The sequence below is a fragment of the Pseudonaja textilis genome, chromosome 2 (assembly GCF_049901715.1).
Source record: "Pseudonaja textilis isolate UNSWEBS1 chromosome 2, rPseTex1.2, whole genome shotgun sequence".
Classification (NCBI taxonomy): Eukaryota; Metazoa; Chordata; class Lepidosauria; order Squamata; family Elapidae; genus Pseudonaja; species Pseudonaja textilis.
The window spans coordinates 19,893,117-19,911,486 of NC_141991.1; the positions used below are offsets into that span (position 1 = coordinate 19,893,117).

Genomic DNA, 18,370 nt, shown 5'->3' on the forward strand with positions numbered 1-18,370 from the left:
TTGTGATATAGATGACAACGACAACAACAACATGCTGCCTGAATGATTTTCCTGCACAATTCTGCTGATGGGGTATAAGCATGTTAACATGGCAACTCAGTATGGTATCCAATCCTTTCACATGGGAGTTGGAGGGGCAATTCACCTTTTTCAGCTTTCCCATCTTATGGGTAAGGCTTCGAGGTCTTTAAACCTAATGAGGACACACCCTCGGAACAAGTTGTATTGTTCGCTGTTAATGATTATTCTTGCTTGCTTCATGGCCAGACAATGCAGCTGATAATTGGTGTTTTGACTCAGACAATTTTGTTTCTTAAACTAATTACTGAATAAATAATCAAGATACTTGAATGTTTTCTGAATGGGAACTAAATGGAAATCCTTTTAAAGTTTTGAACAGAAGAACCATTCTACTGGACTTGGTGCAATGCAAGTAATCTTTGACTTTCAACCATTTGTTTGGTGACCTTCAAATTTACAAAGTAACTGAAAAAAGTGATGTATGATCATTGTTCACACTTGCAACCATAGCAGCAGCCTCACAGTCACATGATCAAAATTTGGATGCTTAGTAGTTGCCATTTATGACGGTTGCAGTGTCCCGGGGCCATGTGATCACTTTTGACAATCTTCTGATAAGCAAAGCCAATAGAGAAGCCACATTCACTTAACAACCCTCTTACTAACTTAACAACCATAGTGATTCACTTAACTGTAGCTAAAATTGTTGTAAAAGGGGCAAAACTCACTTAACAACTGCCTCACTTAGCAACAGAAATTTTGGGCTCAATTGTGGTTGTAAGTTAAGGACAACCTGTAATCAATTTGAGCCACTTTGGGACAGTAATTAAAGTTGCTAGTCTAAAGCATCTTCAACTGAATGGCAGTCATCTGGGTGACTCTGGATCAGTCTCTCTCTCAGCCCTAGGAAGAAGGTGCTGGAAAACCACTTCTGAAAACTTTGCCAAGAAAATGGGCTTGTAGGTATCAGGAGTTGAGATTGATAAAAACACACACACACACAGACACAAATGGGTTGCGTTATATGCCTGTATATAGTCTTTCCCAAGCTGGTTGTTTCCAAATGAGTTGGGACTTCGGATCCCAAAATTCTAAGATTCAACCAGTTGTTTTGCAGATACAGCCCAACATAATGAGCAGCAACTGGAGAAGTCTAAGATAAAGAAAACTCATTTGAGAACAAGTGGGAAGTTAAAAGCAGCCAATGAATGTAGAAACCATAACTTAGAACACTTAAATCACCACTTTTTTTACCTTCCTCCCATAACCCTCAGTCACTGTGGACAATTGGTTTGGTTGAAGAAAAATGGGAGATATTACCCAACAAACATTTAAAATACTAGGTTGGAGAAGGATGATAGATAGATAGATAGATAGATAGATAGATAGATAGATAGATATAGAGATATAGATATAGATATAGATAGATAGATAGATAGATAGAGATAGATAGATAGAGAGAGAGAGAGAGAGAGAGAGAGAGAGAGAGAGAGAGAGAGAGGAAGTATCTTGTCTTCTAAAGGCACCCAGATAGCATAGAGAAACGTGGAATGTGCAAATATACTATAATTAAATACTGGACTATCTGAATGAGCCACCTTCTGTTATTCAAAATAAAAACAAGTAAGATCTTTAGGGTATCTTAAAGCCCCAAAAATGTATTACTCTTTAAGGGCCAGAGAGCTCTTAATTCTTTGCTGTGATAAACTTGTGCTCAAGATTATGAAACCTGACATGAGCATGTAACATCTCCTGAAATTGCATCATCTAAGACCTCTGATCAAACCCCCAAACTCTGGTCCCTCTTCCTTCTATACAGCATGTCCAGTTGAAAAATGCTGCAGAACAGGCTGCATGGTTTGGTTTGCACTTTTGAAAAAAAGGAGAAACAGGAAACCATATCCTTGACAGGGAGAGTATTTAAGAAGCTTCAGTGAAGGGCTGACATCATTTGACCCAGAGAAGACACAGTCTCCAGGACTCAAAGAAGGTAAGATTTTACAACGCAGCTTTCTTCCAGAAATGCTGATTACTTACCCTTGCTTGTGAATCCCATAATAGCTTGAGCTGGAGATAGAATGTAGAAAGGATCTCTTATTTTCCAAGAGCTCAGAAAGTTTTTTGTGGCTGTTGACACACAAAGTTCTGCATTTTATCACAACTGAAATTTTTGAATTAACTGGAAACATTTATGTCTTTTACCTCATTAATTCCTAGAAAAACATATTGAAGAAAAAGGCTAGACTAGAGCATTATTCATTTGCCCTCAGTTCAATTATTTGTTTGTGAAATAAACCTTGTAGAGATCATCAGTGATTAAATGCTTCATCAGCTGTTGGTGTATACATGCCAGATTATTTTCAGGCATAATCCCGCACAAGTTTTATCTCCTAAGGAAAAAATTATTCAAGAGAAAATTTGAATAAAGATAGACCTCAGTTTATGACCATTTGTTTAAAGTTATGCTGGCACTAAAAAAAGTGACTTATGACCCACCTCTGAAGTTATGTCACACCACCCCTGTGTTCATGTGATTGGAATGTGGGCATTTCCATCCAATTTAAGAGGTTGCCTTGCCCTGCAATCACATGACTGTGATTTGCAGTCTTCTCAGCCAGCTTCTGATCAAGCAAAGTCAATTGGGGAAGCCAGATTTGCTTAATGACAGTGTGATTCATTTAATGGCCATGTAATTTGCTTAACAGCTGAGTTAGTTTACTTAAGAGCTGTGGTGGCACAGTGGTTAGCATGCAGTACTGCAGGCTACTTCTGCCAGCAATCCAGTTCTCACCAGGCTCAAGGTTGACTCAGCCTTCCATCCTTCCAAGATCGGTAAAATGAGGAGCCAGGGGGCAATATGCTAGCTCTGTAAATTGCTTAGAGTGGGCTGTAAAGTACTTTGAAATGGTATGTAAGTCTAAGTGCTATTGCTATTAATGATCACAGTAAAATTGATCATAAAAATGGGTCCAGTCACATGATCATTTACTTAGCAACTGCATTTGCTTAGTGACTGAAATTCTGGTCCCAATTCTGGTCATAAATTGAGAACTATCTGTAGACTCATCAACAAGTTGGGATAATGGAATTGGGAACTTGGGACTGGTAGTCACAAGTTGCGGCTTAGATTTTGAGTGATTAAAACAAACTCTGAGAAATGCCATTCCCCTCTCCCTATTTTTCTTCTATTGTCATATTCATTATTTTCCTCTAAAAAAGTGGAATAATGAGGAAATGCTAATTAGAATTTATAAAACCACAGAGATAAACAATAATACTGCTTTTTTAAAAGTTTAAACTGATTACTTTGTTTTACATCTTAAAACTGAGTTCTGTAGGAAACAGACCTTCAGCGAGGAAAACCCAATCCAGAGAGAACCCACTGGAATTCAATCTTTCACCATCCTGAACTCAAAACTATCCAACTTAAAGTGGCAAAAGGCATTCACCTTCCAAGACCTATCAAATTGCTGAAGCTGCACTATGCACATACCACTGAAAACAGGCTGTGTATGGTACGAAAAAATACACACACTACTTTATGATGCTCATGAAAGCATTGCATGGCTTCAGAAGTTTGTGGGCTCAAGGAAGAAAAATGTCATCTGCCATTTTGTGTGAGATCATGTTACCAGTCAGCCATCTGCTATTTTAAGTACTGTAACAAGTCGGTCATCTGCCATTTTGAAACAGGCAAGCCCATTAATATCCAGGGGTTGACTTTAAAAGTCAGGTGTTCTTAAACGGGGGACTTCCTGCACTAAACAGATAAAATTCTAGCAGAAGACTTCGTAAACTGTTACACAAGGTCTTTTGGAACCTGTTGTGTGGAATTGTGCAACACTTTGCATGTCCTTCTATGAAAACCTGTGATGCAATCCTTCCTGAAATGTTGGTTGAGTATTCAACCAACTCATTGCAAAACAGAAGGACAGTTTTGTATATCAATCCTTTTGTAATTCACAAAAGTCTTCAAAATATTATTTATTGTTCGTTCACCTGAGAATGAACTGTGTCAGATGACTCACAGAAAAACAGAATAAAAAAATTATGACATGGTATAAAACAGAATGAAAAAACCATGACATTATATGTCATGCTCTGGATTCACTTGAACTAAGTTTTTAAGCCACTTAATCATTTACTCATTTTCTCTATTCCTTCTGTAGGAAGCTAGAGTTTATAATGGTCATGTCCCTTTCTGCTGGTTTCCAATTTAGTTTGAACTTCCAACAAACAGAGAAAGTCCTGCGGAAGCTCACAGGTAAAGATTATCTCTCTATATCTATATCTATATCTATATCTATATCTATATCTATATCTATATCTATATCTATATATCTATATATCTATATCTATATCTATATCTATATCTATATCTATCTATATCTATCTATCTATCTATCTATCTATCTATCTATCTATCTATCTGTCTATCTATCTATCTATCTGGTATTCAGCTTTCTTCGGGTATTTTCCCATGTCATTGTAGTTGTGCTTTTAAAGTTGTAGCAATGTTTCGGCAGAATCTCATCTGCCAGCATCAGGCTTCTGTATTGTGTTCGTCTGTGAGTCAGACTTTCACAGCCGTTTCAGTTTTAAATTTGGGGCAGCCTACTGCTGTGCCAGAATGGTTTTTTCTTCATCCTGATTGACTGGGAGTCTTGGTCGGTGTTTATTGGTCGTGGAGTTTGTTGTGTTCTGCTTGATCGGTGTTTCTAATATCTTCTGTCTGTTTTGTGGCTCTTTTTGTGTCTTGATTGGCTGGCAACATTGTGTTCCTGTATTGGAGGCCTTTAGTGCAGCTTGGCTCTGAGTAAATGGACGGCTATCATTTGTTAGGAAGCTAGGTTTCATCTGGGTGCCTGGTTGGGGTGTGTTTGAGCTGGAGGTATCAGGGGGGATCTGTTTGTGCCCAGGTGTTTGCCTGGCTAGTGGTGTGGAGATTTTTTTGTTGGTGAGTGCAGGCTTCCAAATAATTGACAGTCTGGTGGAATCATCTCTTCTATTCATGCTTTCAGGTCTTTTTTCAATCTCTATGGCTTCTCTGATAATTCTGTGGCTGTGGTTTTCTATAGTGGCTAGGGTTTTGATGCCATTAAAGTTGATGCTATGACCTGTGGTTTTCATGTGTTGGACTAGTGAGGAAGTGTGTTCCAGCTTTTTTACTGCTTTTTTTCTTATTTTTTACTTTTTTACTTTTTTTTAGCTTTTTTACTTGGATAAATACAAAAATGCACACACAAAAATGCACACACAAAAAACACACACATTTCCCCAGTCTGATCAAACACTCCCCTTCCGTTAGGTATGTTTGCTGCCTTCTAGTTATATATATTTTTAAAAGATGGGATAAAAATATAAAGATAATGCCTTCATATGTTGCAAAACATTTTCTTTCTGCTTTGGTCATCACTGAGCCATAGCATATAACTATATGCTTTTTGTCATATTTTGTTCATATACTGGTGAAGTCTTGATCGCTATAGATTGCTGGGAAAGACAGATTTATCTTAGAAGTGAAAAGGAAATACATCCCATTATGCATTTATCAGCCAACCAGTCAGTCTTCTCCAAATATCTCCGCCAAACAAATGAAACAGAATACTATATTTGGCTAGCAAGGGAACAAAAGTTAGAATGTTCCCAAGACCTGCCAGCCATTATAGGCATAAACAATAGCACTTAGACCTATATACCGCTTCACGGTGCTTTACAGCCCTCTCCAAGAGTTTAGTGTCAGCATATTGCCCCACAACAATCAGAGTCCTCATTTTACCGACCTCAGAAGGATGGATGGCTGAGTCAACCATGAACTGGTGAGAATTGAACTGCTGGCAGTTGGCAGAATTAACCTCAATGCTGCATTCTAACCACTGCGCCACCACAACTCTTGACATGCCCATAATTGAACCCACAATTGCAGTTGTAACTCATGACAGTCATTCAACAGGTCATCATACGACTACACCCGATCTTATTACCTTTTTTGTAGCAATCATAAGACTTATGTAGTGGTTGTAAAAAGAACACTATGGTTGTTAAGCCAATGCCATAGTTGTTAAACGAACCCATTGTTTGTTATGGGAGTTTTTGCCGGAAGCTGGAAGTAGATGCTGTTTTTTGTTAAATTGTGGTCATGTGACCACGGGACATGGCAAAAAGGTCATCAAAATGCACTCATATGGCCATGGGCAGAGTTGTGGAACTGAGTGGATATATGTGTGTGGATCCAGATGTTGGTACTTAAAATGCAGGTAATAAGTAGCTTTTTTGGAATCCATTGTAAATTGAGGACTACCTGTACAGGACATGTGACAGCAAGTGCTAAATTATGCCCAGTTTTTCTGTAAACCAAACTTTAGCATCTATAAGACAATATAAACAATGCCTTAGCTATTCTTGCCTTTGTGTTCTCCTCATGTTTAGGAGTCTCTTGCCTGCTCCTGTTCACACTGTGCTTTTTTGCTGACCAGGAAAATGGTGGAAAGGCTCTGGCTTCACCCCCTGGGAAATGGCAGAAAGGTAAGAGATGGCTTAAATAAGAGTGTCCTTCTCCAGGATCAGTCGGGTCAGTTGAACAATAATGCCAGACAAGCTCATTGCAATTAAGTTTGGATTTGCTAGATATTTCCCGGCCTCCTTTGTGTGATCCAACAAGAGCACTCCTAACATCAGAGTCTCTTGTTGAGATAGAAATCAAATAAATAAATCTATTGTGGAGGGAAGGGAGAACAGAGTCATGTGAAATTTAACCAACGAACATTGGCTTTCCCGGCTTGCACCTCACTATAGCTTCAGCTGTGTGGGCATTTTCCTTTATTCTGACACTGTATAAACTGTCAGGAGTCATCTTGGTGAGATGGGTGGCATAGAAGTCTAATAATAAATAAATAGAGTCAAACAGGGCCTTGACTGTATAAGATCTGCTAGGCTTTGTCATCTCAGAGCAGTGTTTATCAGCCTCTGCTAGCTGGAGTGCAGAATAGTTTTTTAAATGGGCTAGCAGGATACAAGAAACAATGCAAGTGACCCCATAACTGTAGGCAGCCCAAGTCTCCTTTTTTGAATGGTCAGAAGTAGGGGTGGGATTCCTCCAGTTCACACCTATTTGCTAGAACTGGTTGTTAACATTCTAAGCAGTTCAGAGAACCGGTTGTTAGAAGAAATTACTGGTCTAATCCTGTAAGGAAGGCAGGAAGGAAACATTCTGGTGTTGCTTACAGAAACTGCCTCTCCATTACATTCTTGACAGCACTAGACTTCCTGTCTTAGGAACGTCTCTGGAGTTTTTTTTCCCTTCCTTTGCTGGTACTTTGCTTGTGTGGAGTGACCATTCAAAATTACAATGGCACTGAAAAATGTGACTTATGACTATTTTTCACACTTACGACTATTGCAGCATCCCCACAGTCATGAGAGGCCAGGCGAGGAGATGCGTGCCTTGATGTGAGTGATATGAGTTGGCCACGCCCAGCCAATAACATGACCACCAAGCAATGTCCACCCAATCACATGACCACCAAGCCACACCCACCAACTAAGCCACACCCACAGAACTGGTTGTTAAAAAATTTGAATCCCACTCCTGGTCAGAAGCCTTTTTGACAATGATTCTTGAAAACTAACCGCCTGTAATCAATTACTTGCAAAAAAAAAAGGGTAGTGGTAAAAATGAACCATATTGGAGAACTGAGGAAACCATTATTTGTGATCAATAGCAATTGCATTTAGACTCATTCACCGCTTTACACCACTCTCTAAGTGGTTACAGAGTCAGCATGCTTCCCCCAACAATCTGAGTCCTCATTTTACCGACCTTCCAAAGGATGGAAGGCTGAGTCAACCTTGAGCCAGTGACATTCGAACTCCAGCCTGTGAGCAGAGTTTGCCTACAATACCCCATTCTACCCACTGCATCACCACAGCTCATATCACACATACATGTGTGTGTGCCTAAACATACATTATTTTACATTACATACTGTACATACATTATCCTTTTGTTCATAAACATAACTTTTTGGGAGAGAAGTGTGAGGGATTTTGTTTTCTAGAAAGCCACAGTGCACCTCTTACCTATCCCTTAACTTTTGACTTGTTTGAGGAAAGCAGAGTTTTATAACATCATTGAAGAAGCAGCTGGCCTTTATTGCACTATATATCTTTACATAAAGCCCTATTAAAAAGCCCTGTGTTTATGCGTCGTATCAATATGTAGAAGAATGCAGGCATGGGAAATGAAGCTGGGATATTTTGTGGCCTTTCTTGGCTCTCTAATTTGGGGTAGGTGGGTGGGTAATAGCATTTTCAGTGACGTTGCTCTCCTAGAATTTGGTTTGGCTTCTGATGTTCTATCTTTCTCCTTGCAGCTGACGTGAGGTTTGACTCAAACACAGCATTTGAATCACTGGTTGTGTCACCAGACAAAAAGACTGTGGAAAATGTGGGTGTCCCGCAGGTTGTGCCAGACAATCCAGAGAGATTCAATAGCAGCCCCTGTGTGCTGGGGTCTCCTGGATTCCGATCAGGGAGACATTTCTTTGAAGTGAAGTATGGGACGCAGAGGGAATGGGCTGTTGGGTTAGCCGGGAAGTCTGTGAAGAGAAAAGGGTACCTCAGACTTGTCCCCGAAGAACTGATTTGGCAAAGGGGCCTCTGGTGGCTTCGGCGATTAGAAACGGATTCTGACAAGATTCAAAAAGGCTCTGGAAAGATTGTTGTCTTTCTGGATTACAGTGAGGGAAAAGTGATTTTTGACCAGGATGGTGAAGTCACTACCGTCCAGGCCAATTTCAATGGGGAGGAAGTTGTACCCTTTTACTATTTAGGGGGAGGTGTTTCACTCACAAATCTTTAAGGAGTTACAATTCTTAATTAAAACTTCTCTCTACATAACCTTTGCAACGCCTGTTCAAGCATTTAATAATCTCTGGCTTTGGGAGAATAATCATGTAGAGGTAGTGCTCAACTTACAACGGTTGGTTTAGTGGCTGTTTGAAGTTACAACGGCATTGGAAAATATAACTTATCACCATTTTTCACACTTATGACGGTTGCAGCATTCCCATAGTCATGTGGTCAAAAAACACTCACTTGACAACAGCCTTATATTTATGATAGCTGCAGTGTCCCGGGGTCATATGATCAGTTTTGTGACCTTCTGAGAAGCAAAATCAGTGGGGAAGTCAGATTCACTTAACAACTGTGTTACTAACTTAACAACTGCAGTGATTCACTTAACACCTATGGCTAAAAAGGTCATAAAATCAGGCAAAACTCACTTAACAACTGTCTTGCTTAACAACAAAAATTTGGGGCTCAATTGTACTCATGTCGAGGACTACCTGTATCATACGTCCTTCTACATCCCCAAACTGCCAACAAAACTTAAATTCTAGATGTATAAGGGTTTGTTGCCATAGACTTTACACTCCTTTGTTTAAACAATATTGCATCCTTTTCCCCTTAGACACATAAAGGTTTCTTGAAGGGAATTACGGCAAAGCCATATTGAAGGTTGTCCCAGTAATACACCAAATCTGTTTAATCAATTGGACAAAAGGAATCATATGTGTACTACTAATAAAGTCTCAATGTTATTTCATCATTTAAATATGATTTTCTTCCAATTTATGGTTACCCTCCAAGCAGGCTTCTAGATCTTTACTAGTATGTGTATGTGTAGCCATACTTTGGCAATCATACTTTGATAGCCATCACCCAAGGCAATCAAAACATTTCATTATCCTAATAAGTCTGGAAATGCACCTAAACAATATGCAGAGTAGCATTGATTCCCCTTACGGAAGCTTAGTATTCACCACAACCAAAGTGATTCTTCTTAGTGAGGCCAAGTCAGAATCTAATTTACTTTGACAAGGTAATTTGTGTCACTTTGCAGCCTCAACTATGTTATAAAATTACCGTGGGTAATATCCATATTAGTTTGCACTTAGCATAGTTCCAGTCAACCCCTCTGTCCAGATAACAGCAAACCCACTGTTGAAGATCAGCTAGCAAAAATATAGCTTGATGTCTGTCAACTTTGTGTTTAGAACAGTAAAACTCTTATTATCTAAGCAAGGAAACCTGACTGAGTTGTGTATATGAGTATATAAGTCCCTGCAGTTTTCATGGCAAGATTTCAGAAATGGTTTTACATTGCCTCATTCCTAGGGCTGAGAGAGTGGGCCTGGCCCAAGGTCACTCAACTGGCTTTGTTCCTAAGGCAGGACTAGGATTTACAGTATCACAGTTTCTGAAAGAATTGGCAAAATTGAATAATTGAATGAAATTCTGAACACCATTGAATGAAGTTAACACATGAATTGACAGTTGATAAAATCTTAATATGGTATCTGTTCTTTGGCTTTTGATTTATAAAAGATATAGATAATGGCCAGTTAAACTCTGTATTTTGCAATGTTTCTAAAGTTCAGATGATTCCTTACAGAATCTTGTGACAAAGACACATTATGATGACATATATCAAGCATGGAAAATCTATGGCCTTCCAAATGTTCATTAAACTACAATTCCCAACAGCACTGTCAATTGCAAAAGGTGTTAGGGATTGTTGTTTAGAATAATAGCTGGAGATTCACAGGTTCCTCACCTCTGATATCAGTATTCTTAAATACAAAGAATTCTTCAGAAATTCGTGAGTCTGTTCTGGTATTTTAACTTAACATTTAATCTTTATCACCACCATTCTATTTGACTGATCAAAATGAGATCATCTGCATGAATAAGAATACTGGGATTTTATCCACTACTCAGGTAATCCATATGTTGCCTTTGTTCTTCCAGGGCAGGGAGGTCAAATTTAAGGCCCACGGGGTGCTTAGATTTGGCCTGTGGGGTTGCCCGGAAACAGCAAAGGACTGGCCCACGGTGCCTCTGCCAGCAAAAATGGAGCTTGGGAAGGCTGCGGGCAGCCCTCCCGAGCCCTGTTTTTGCTGGCAGAGGATTGCAGGAAGCCATCAAAGCCAAAAACAGAGCTCGGGAGCCTGTTTTCACTGGCAGAGTGCTCAGGCCACCAAAGGTGCCCCCAGCACGAGTGATGTCAAGCTGGCCACACCCCCACAGTCATGCCCCCCCGAGGTCAACACAACCCTGATGCAGCCCTCAGTGAAATTGAGTTTGACACCCCTGTTGTACAGGGATCCTGGGTTTATGTAATACACCTACTGGTGATTGGGACACTTAAAATGTAGCTCCTATAGTGATACACCATGCTAAATTTGGTTACCTTTACCTGGTTACTCTTAGTTTTCTCAACTTTTTCTTCATTGGCTTGCATGACTTCAGCCTATGCAGCCAATTTTTTCATTTAATGTATTATCCAGAAAATAGGGTACTTTGGCAACCACATTAAGCCACCTGAATGAATTACAAAAATGAGTAATCAGTACACATGAATTAGGTTGAGGTCATATATTGAGGATAAAAACATACAACAAAGAAAAAAAATGCATCTGAAGGATGGTGAAGAAAAAGACAAAACCGATGAGATCCTGAGGAAGAGAGTTGAGAAGTTGTTTTTTTAAAGGACAAGGAATAAATTCATATATCAACATGGGGGAAGCAAGGATGGTTTGCAATAATAAAAAGATATGAAGAAGTATCATGAATTGTGTTGGCATCAACTGGTTTCAGAGAGCCAGTTTGATCTGGTAGTTATGGCACCAGATGAAAAACCAGGAGACCTGTCAGTTTTAGTCAAGCCTTTGGCGTGGACCCAGCTTGGTGATCTGGGGCCAATCTTCTCTTAGCCCTAGGAAACAAGAGACTATAGATAACAGGATAAGCCACTTCCAGAAATCTTGCCAAGAAAACTTCAGGGACTGATCCAGGCAGTCACCAGCAATCAAGACTGACTTGAAGGCACAAACCACAAACTGTTTTTAACTGTGTTTCCTTTCTTTGCCTTAGAGACCTTTCATTTCTTTGTTTTATTATTGACCCTTTTCTGTGCTTTGTGTAACACTGATTCTGCTGAAAGCATGCAGCTTGACGGATCTGTTCGTATGGTGTGAGACGTATGCAACCCTTTCCTCATGAATAACAGGAAAGCTTCTTGCTCTTCATTCCTTCATGTGATCAACTAAAAGCCATCACAAAAAAGAAAGGCTTTCTGCTATTATACAAAGGTATGTCGAGAAGAGCCTCCCTGTCTAAACTACTTTTGAATAGGATGAAAATGTGAGGGTGGGCGGGGAATGTTTATGAAAGGTGAGTTCTCAAGGACAGAAGCGAGCATTGTGATTGGTTGCTAGGAACAGAAGCCGGATGAAGTACTTCCATTGTGTCAGCTTTTGCTATACATATAGTTAAGACACTAAGGACAAGATTCTGTCTCAGCAGAGGCTTGGCACAGAGAAACGGCAGGCAGGCACGCACAAGTCCCATGAGAAAGATGATGACCCATGAGAACATGATGCCTATAGGAATGCAGGCACCGGTTCCTAGAAGAAAAGTGTCCAGTCAAAGAAAGAAAGAAACTGCTAATTTCACCACCAAGACCCTGATGGTAGCAAACTCAGTGCAAAATAAGAAAAGCTTGATTCCTTGGAAATCCATTGATTCTCTGCCCAGCATCTCAGGGCTTATTATTGAAGCAATTGCATCCTGTAAATCACACAATGGCCTCACTTTTGCAGAGCTGAAGGAAGTGCTTGGTACAAAGGGATATGATGTGAGGAGGCACTATCCAAGACTTAAGAGGAAGTTACAGTCCTTGGTGTCTAAAGGTGCCCTGGTGCGTATGACATGTGGCAATGGCTCAAGTTCTTTTGTCGTCAGAAAATACCAGGAAAAGATAACCAAGATATCCAGAAACTTGGAGAAAGCTGCAAGGATAAAGAAGGCAGGGATGTGTGCTTCTGAAAAGATAAAGGGAAAAGCTGAAGAAGCAAAGAGTTTGAGTTGGAAGGCTGGAAAAATTAGAAGAAAACCCAAGAGATCCCATCGGAAATTAAAAGCAGGACAAAAGCCATCGAGGCGATCCGTCAGCCAAAGTAAATCTGTTGAAAGAACACCAAATCTCTGTCAACGAGCCCTTTCTGCTGCTAAAAAATCAAGTTCTGCTGGTAGCAAAAGTAATTGTGCTTTTCGAGAATCACACCACTCCAATCAGGGATCTGCTTCTGTTTTAAGGAGATCCAGCAGAAACTGCAAGAATACAGGTGCATCTTTTTTCAAAACAGCCCAAAGTTCTCTTGACGAAAGTGCTCCTAAAAGATGCAGGCCTTCCAGGAAAGGGCTTCCCCCTCCGGTAAAAGTGCAAGTCAGCCCTTACTACAAGGACAACCTCCTTGCAAAGCAAAAATCTCATTGTAGAAGGGTGAAGAAGACCTACTCTACTAAACGACAAAGCCGTCGCCGGATCAGAGCTGCATTTCACCCACCAAGGAGGACCTCATTCAATTCAGAAAAAGTCCCGAGAAGATAACAGAACCAAACCTCAGGGACGGAGGCCTTCAGAGTAGATGTCTTCTTTGTATCTATTAGAATCACAAAACATTCAATAAAGGTAACTAAGGCCTCAGCTTCCATTCATAATGGATGATTTCATAGCAATAGCAATAGAATTTAGACTTATATACAGCTTCATAGTGCTTTACAGCCCGCTCTAAGCAGAGTCAGCCTATTTCCCCCAACAATCTGGGTCCTCATTTTACTGACCTCAGAAGGATGAAAAGCTGAGTCAACCTTGAGCAGGTGAGATTTGAACAGCCAAATTGCAGGCAGCTGGCAGTCAACTGGATTAGCCTGCAATACTGTAGTATAACCACTGTACCACCATGGCTCTTATTTCATAACTATAAGCTAGGGTCTATAATTTAGGGGAAATACAAAGTGGTCTACAAAAGTGTTTTAAAATCTGTATTTCATTTAGGAGCTATTTAAAAGGAAAAGTTAGCTCCTAGCTATTGCATTCTTCTGTTCCACTTGGAATATTTTGGTCTGCCATATAGATATGAATTCCCTCTATGAAATATAATATTCCTGGTATCCTAAAACCAAACTCAGATGTTGCACATGCCCTCATTGTCCACAAGTACCATGATGTTGAATTTGCAGGCCCTTCAGTTATAGTGGCCAAATTCTGAGAATGCCAGCCAATCGGTGCTTGCTCACTCACTTTCAACTTTGTTCCTGAATTTATAACTCTCTCTTCCAGAATTTCTACTGTTCTGAAAGGCAGAAATTTAACCCAGTCTGCTGTCCTGGCAAGCCCCGTGGAGTGTTATCTCAATAAATCCTGCTTGTGTAATGCACCTGCAAAATTAGTCATTCTGAGGGCTTTACCCAAATTGGGCAGCATACAATTGAAATGGAAGCAGGAGGTCAGGGCTCCAGCAGAAAATGAAAACTGAAAATACTGAATAATGTTAGCAGCTGATGAATTTATTCTGTGGCAGAAGTGGGGGGGGGGGGTTAAAGAGGAGGCATGAAAGCAGATTCTTTTAGGGGATCATTTGAATATGCTGTCATTTGCATTGCCATCAAATGTATGTTGGAAGTGGGTGTATACAGTTACAAATGCTGAGTAAAGTTGTTTGAAGGACTTATTGTTAGAAAAGAAAGTTACATACCTGAAATCCAAGAACTTTTCTGTGAAGACTGCCCCTCCAAGATACCCAAATGGGGCAGGAAAAAAATGATCCTCTAATTATTTGATCAGTGGGACCCTTCAGGGGGAGAGGGGAGGAAGAACTGGATGGGACAAGAAAACAGGAAAATTGGGTCATGGGTGAGGGGGAAAACTGCAGAGATAAAAGGATGGGTGGATGGATGGATGGACTGAAGGAGGGAGGGAGGTATTTGGGTGTAGCCTGCTTGGTGATTGCATGTATATCTTGATAGGAATGTGGGATAAAATGCTTTCCTTGTATAGGGTTAACAGTGGATTTTGGAAATGATTTTGAATTAGATGTTTAAGAAATTTCTTGGATGAGACGTGAAATGTCTTCAAGGAAAACAAAGAAAGTCCAGATGCCTTTTGAAAAATCACCTTTGGGATTTTGAAAGAGAGATAATGGGTTTAAAAGATATGGTATTTGTTCTGACCTGACATCACACCTTTATTCTGGTTTTAGACAAAAAAATTTGTTTTCCTTAACGTTACTACTTTGCCTTGCTGCACAGTATATATTTTCGATATGACCAAATCGTCCATGGAAGGAAGAAAATTAATACAGAATAATCTGTTTTGAACCTTCGATATGGAAGATTGAGTAATTTACAGGTTCCAATCCGGGTCGTTGACCGAGACAGATTGGATCCTGCAATATTATCTTGGGACACTTAATTTGCCTTCATTCGTGATTTACGCGCTCTCTCCCTCATAAACAGTACATGGAGCTTGCTTCTTATTGGATAAAATAGCTTCCCTTCAGAACCAATGACATTTAAGGAAGCTTTATTTTGCATTGTGCCGTTCGTTGTAGAAAGGAGAGCTGTTTTGCCTGTAAGTGACGAAAATTGGAGGGAAAGTGGGCGCGTAAAGTTGGTTCTAGAAGGCAGCATTGTCGTTTTTGTAGGGGCGACGGGAGAAAATCAGTTCCGAAAAGGGACTGTATCAACTGAATCAGACGAGGAGCGCCCAGCTTTTGAATTTAAGAGCTGTTAAAACACGAAGCCCAAGACAATAAAATTCGCCGAATAAATTACACCTTCCAACTACATAAAGATCTTCGTTTTCCTGCTAGACCGGGAGCTCTCGCCGCTGCTCACATCGGGACCTAGGCAGTAAGTCAACGCCAAAACAGCCCTGGAAGTTGGGACAGCCTGGAAGCGTGACAAAATCAAAATACTGCTTTGGCCAAGAGGGAGCGATGGCTACAACCCCAACCGCTAAAAGGTCTTCTTGAGGCATAAAGCTTATTTTTAGAACCATGTTTCAATAACTGAAGAGGGAATAATAAAGTTGCTTAGTAATAAAGCTAGAAACCTGGTTTGTGGGTTTTGATTAAAAATTTTCGCTTTCTGAATAGATAATAAAAAGCCGTTCTGCCAATCTTAAAGTGGATAGAATTAATTTTGTATAGTGCTTGAGCAAATCAATTCTGCCCACCTTTCTTGGAATTGTGCCGATAGCAGCTCGTGTTTTACTTTGTTGTAAAGTAAAAAATTAAGCTACATTGAGAATCGTTTCTCATATTTAACCCTTAGGCATATTTAACATCTTAGTTAGTCTCCATCTGCAAAATTGGTGTCTTCAAAAGTTTTGAACTAAACTTTACCATGTATTAAAAGGGCTGCCAATTTTTAAACTGATAGAGTCAATAAAGGGCTACTAGAATAAAGTGCCTCAAATATACCAATGCTATTTTGTTTGTCTAACATAATCCGTTTTCATTACTTCATAGTCTTTTACAGGTATCTAAACAAAGAAAGCAACCTACATTAAACATGAACAAGCCAAAGATGTTTTAGAGAGAAATATGCTTAACATCAATACCAAAATCATTGAAATAAGATCTCTTGATTTAGAAAGTACAATGAAACTAAGTTATTTTCCTTTTGATATCGTGAGAAAATTCACTTGACTATACTCCCAAAAATACTTTCTTCCACATTACTATACTATATTCTCATAAAAATCTTTGCTGCTAGCAAAGCCACTTACTCATTGCAATAATTTTAATATTCATCCTACCTGATTAATCAGCCAACTATGATTTTTAAGTTCTATTCCTGTATTACAAGTTCAATTTAACATGGTTGAGTTATACAGTAATTATGAAATCCTTCACCTATTTACCTTGCAATATAAGAAAATAGCGAGGCTTCTGAGGAAAAAAAAGGAACTGTAATCCTCATTTGACACAAGTTTATTTTATATACTCAAAGGCTACTATTTTTTTTTAAACCCTTCGATTTTTCCGAGTACACTTAAACTATTAACCCGAGATCATTCAAAACGGGTGTCCTTTACTGGTACTCTGCAAAAAAACCTGATCCGAAAATGTCATTAGCTCTTTCAGCGATTCCGGAGTGGCTCTTAAAAGAGCCTTTTGTAGTTTTGTGAAGTTAGGAAAAGCGAGGACCTCGTTAACGAGATTTCCCGGCAGGGCGTTTGTTCACCTGACGTTTCCTTCCAGAGTTGGAAGGTTTACGACCCTGGAGACCTTTAGGTTTATGAACTGCCGGTTGTTTCTTCCGGCCCTTTTTAGGCTCCCTTTTCCCCTTGGCCGTTTTGTTAGCCGCTTTTTTCGACTTCGGTGGTTGATTCTTGCCGAACTTGAAGGAGCCAGAAACACCACTGCCTGTGACACGGACCACCACTCCATTGGAGACCAAGTTGCGCAGCTCCCTTTTGAGGCGGAGGTTATTCTTAGTCAGGTTATACCCAGCTTCGATCAGAGACTTTTTGAGAGCAGCCAGCGAGATACCTTTTCGGGAATTGCAAGCTTCTAAAACTTGAAGAATCAATTGCGAGAGAGAGCCCGAAACACGTTTCTTTTTCTCTGTCTCCGTCGAAGTACTTGCGTTAGAAGCTTCAGCAGCAGTTCCCTGCCGCTTTTCGTGAACCATTCTTACACTAAAGCACTGAAAGCCCGTACTGAAAACTGTTGGGGAGGAGATGTAAATATATACAGCCCTCGGTCTGACGTAACGACATAGACGGCCGCTGCTTTTCTTTGTTTCCTGAGGTAACTGTCGCACCGTGGAAGAGGACCTCGCAAAGTCAGTTTTCTTTCAGGTCCACTTCTCCTCAGCGTATCCAACAACCAATACTTTTCATGCCGTCTTTAAAAATAGTGTTTGATACTATTGCTCTCTGTTCGCTTGTTTCGGAAGGATACCTGAGGTTTAGAAGCTTGCGGGTTCCACCGCCTTCTACTTCTTTTCTCTCTCAGGTGTAAGGAAAGAGGTACGTCGCACTTAGCGGCGGCGGTAATATTCAGCCAGTTAGTTTACGTCACTATTGGACGGCTAGAATTGTCACGGAACTTGAAAGGCAGACCCATTCTGTCTTATATGGAGAAAATAGGATAGGGACATTACGTTCTATGTTTTGTTCTTCGTATCGCAAATTTCACCCTCCTCCGGTTTTCTCCTCAGTGAGATTGGTCCTGCTTTTATAAAAGGACACTTTTCATATGTTTTTAATCTAACAGCTGGATATTATCCACGTGTATTTGAGGATCAGATCCTATTATGGGTACAGGCTTGACACCTAAGAGCACAATCCTCTGTATTTCACTGCAGACAGTGGAGTTTATTCTTAAGTAAATTAGTGCTAAAATATTTTCTAATATTTCATTCTGCGTAAATTGTAGAGATCGCATGTTATTGGACACACTTCTACGTTTAAAAAACAGCATTTTATCCT

General features: G+C 40.0%; 2 protein-coding genes across 2 annotated transcripts; one reads left to right on the forward strand and one right to left on the reverse strand.

Annotated features, from left to right (window-relative positions):
* The first annotated feature begins 1,871 nt into the window (after positions 1 to 1,871).
* Positions 1,872 to 9,637, forward strand: LOC113449624 (vespryn-21). Its single transcript, XM_026720723.2, has 4 exons — positions 1,872 to 2,011; positions 4,191 to 4,285; positions 6,451 to 6,546; positions 8,394 to 9,637. The coding sequence occupies exons 2-4, from the start codon at positions 4,207 to 4,209 to the stop codon at positions 8,879 to 8,881; spliced, it is 663 nt and encodes a 220-aa protein (XP_026576508.2). The 5' UTR covers positions 1,872 to 2,011; positions 4,191 to 4,206; the 3' UTR covers positions 8,882 to 9,637.
* A 7,212-nt stretch (positions 9,638 to 16,849) lies between these two features.
* On the reverse strand, positions 16,850 to 17,889 carry LOC113449629 (histone H1t-like). Its single transcript, XM_026720730.2, has one exon. It carries the CDS (start codon positions 17,566 to 17,568, stop codon positions 17,086 to 17,088), a length of 483 nt encoding a protein of 160 aa, XP_026576515.1. The 5' UTR covers positions 17,569 to 17,889; the 3' UTR covers positions 16,850 to 17,085.
* Between the last annotated feature and the right edge of the window lie 481 nt (positions 17,890 to 18,370).

What these genes read in the sequence shown, in the direction of transcription:
- LOC113449624 (XM_026720723.2), top strand. Translation starts at nt 4,207, where the DNA reads ATGGTCATGTCCCTTTCTGCTGGTTTCCAATTTAGTTTGAACTTCCAA. An exon ending in AGTCCTGCGGAAGCTCACAG is followed by an intron (nt 4,286 to 6,450) that starts GTAAAGATTATC and finishes CCTCATGTTTAG; the next exon opens with GAGTCTCTTGCCTGCTCCTG. An exon ending in CCCTGGGAAATGGCAGAAAG is followed by an intron (nt 6,547 to 8,393) that starts GTAAGAGATGGC and finishes TTCTCCTTGCAG; the next exon opens with CTGACGTGAGGTTTGACTCA.
- LOC113449629 (XM_026720730.2), bottom strand. Translation starts at nt 17,568, where the DNA reads ATGGTTCACGAAAAGCGGCAGGGAACTGCTGCTGAAGCTTCTAACGCA.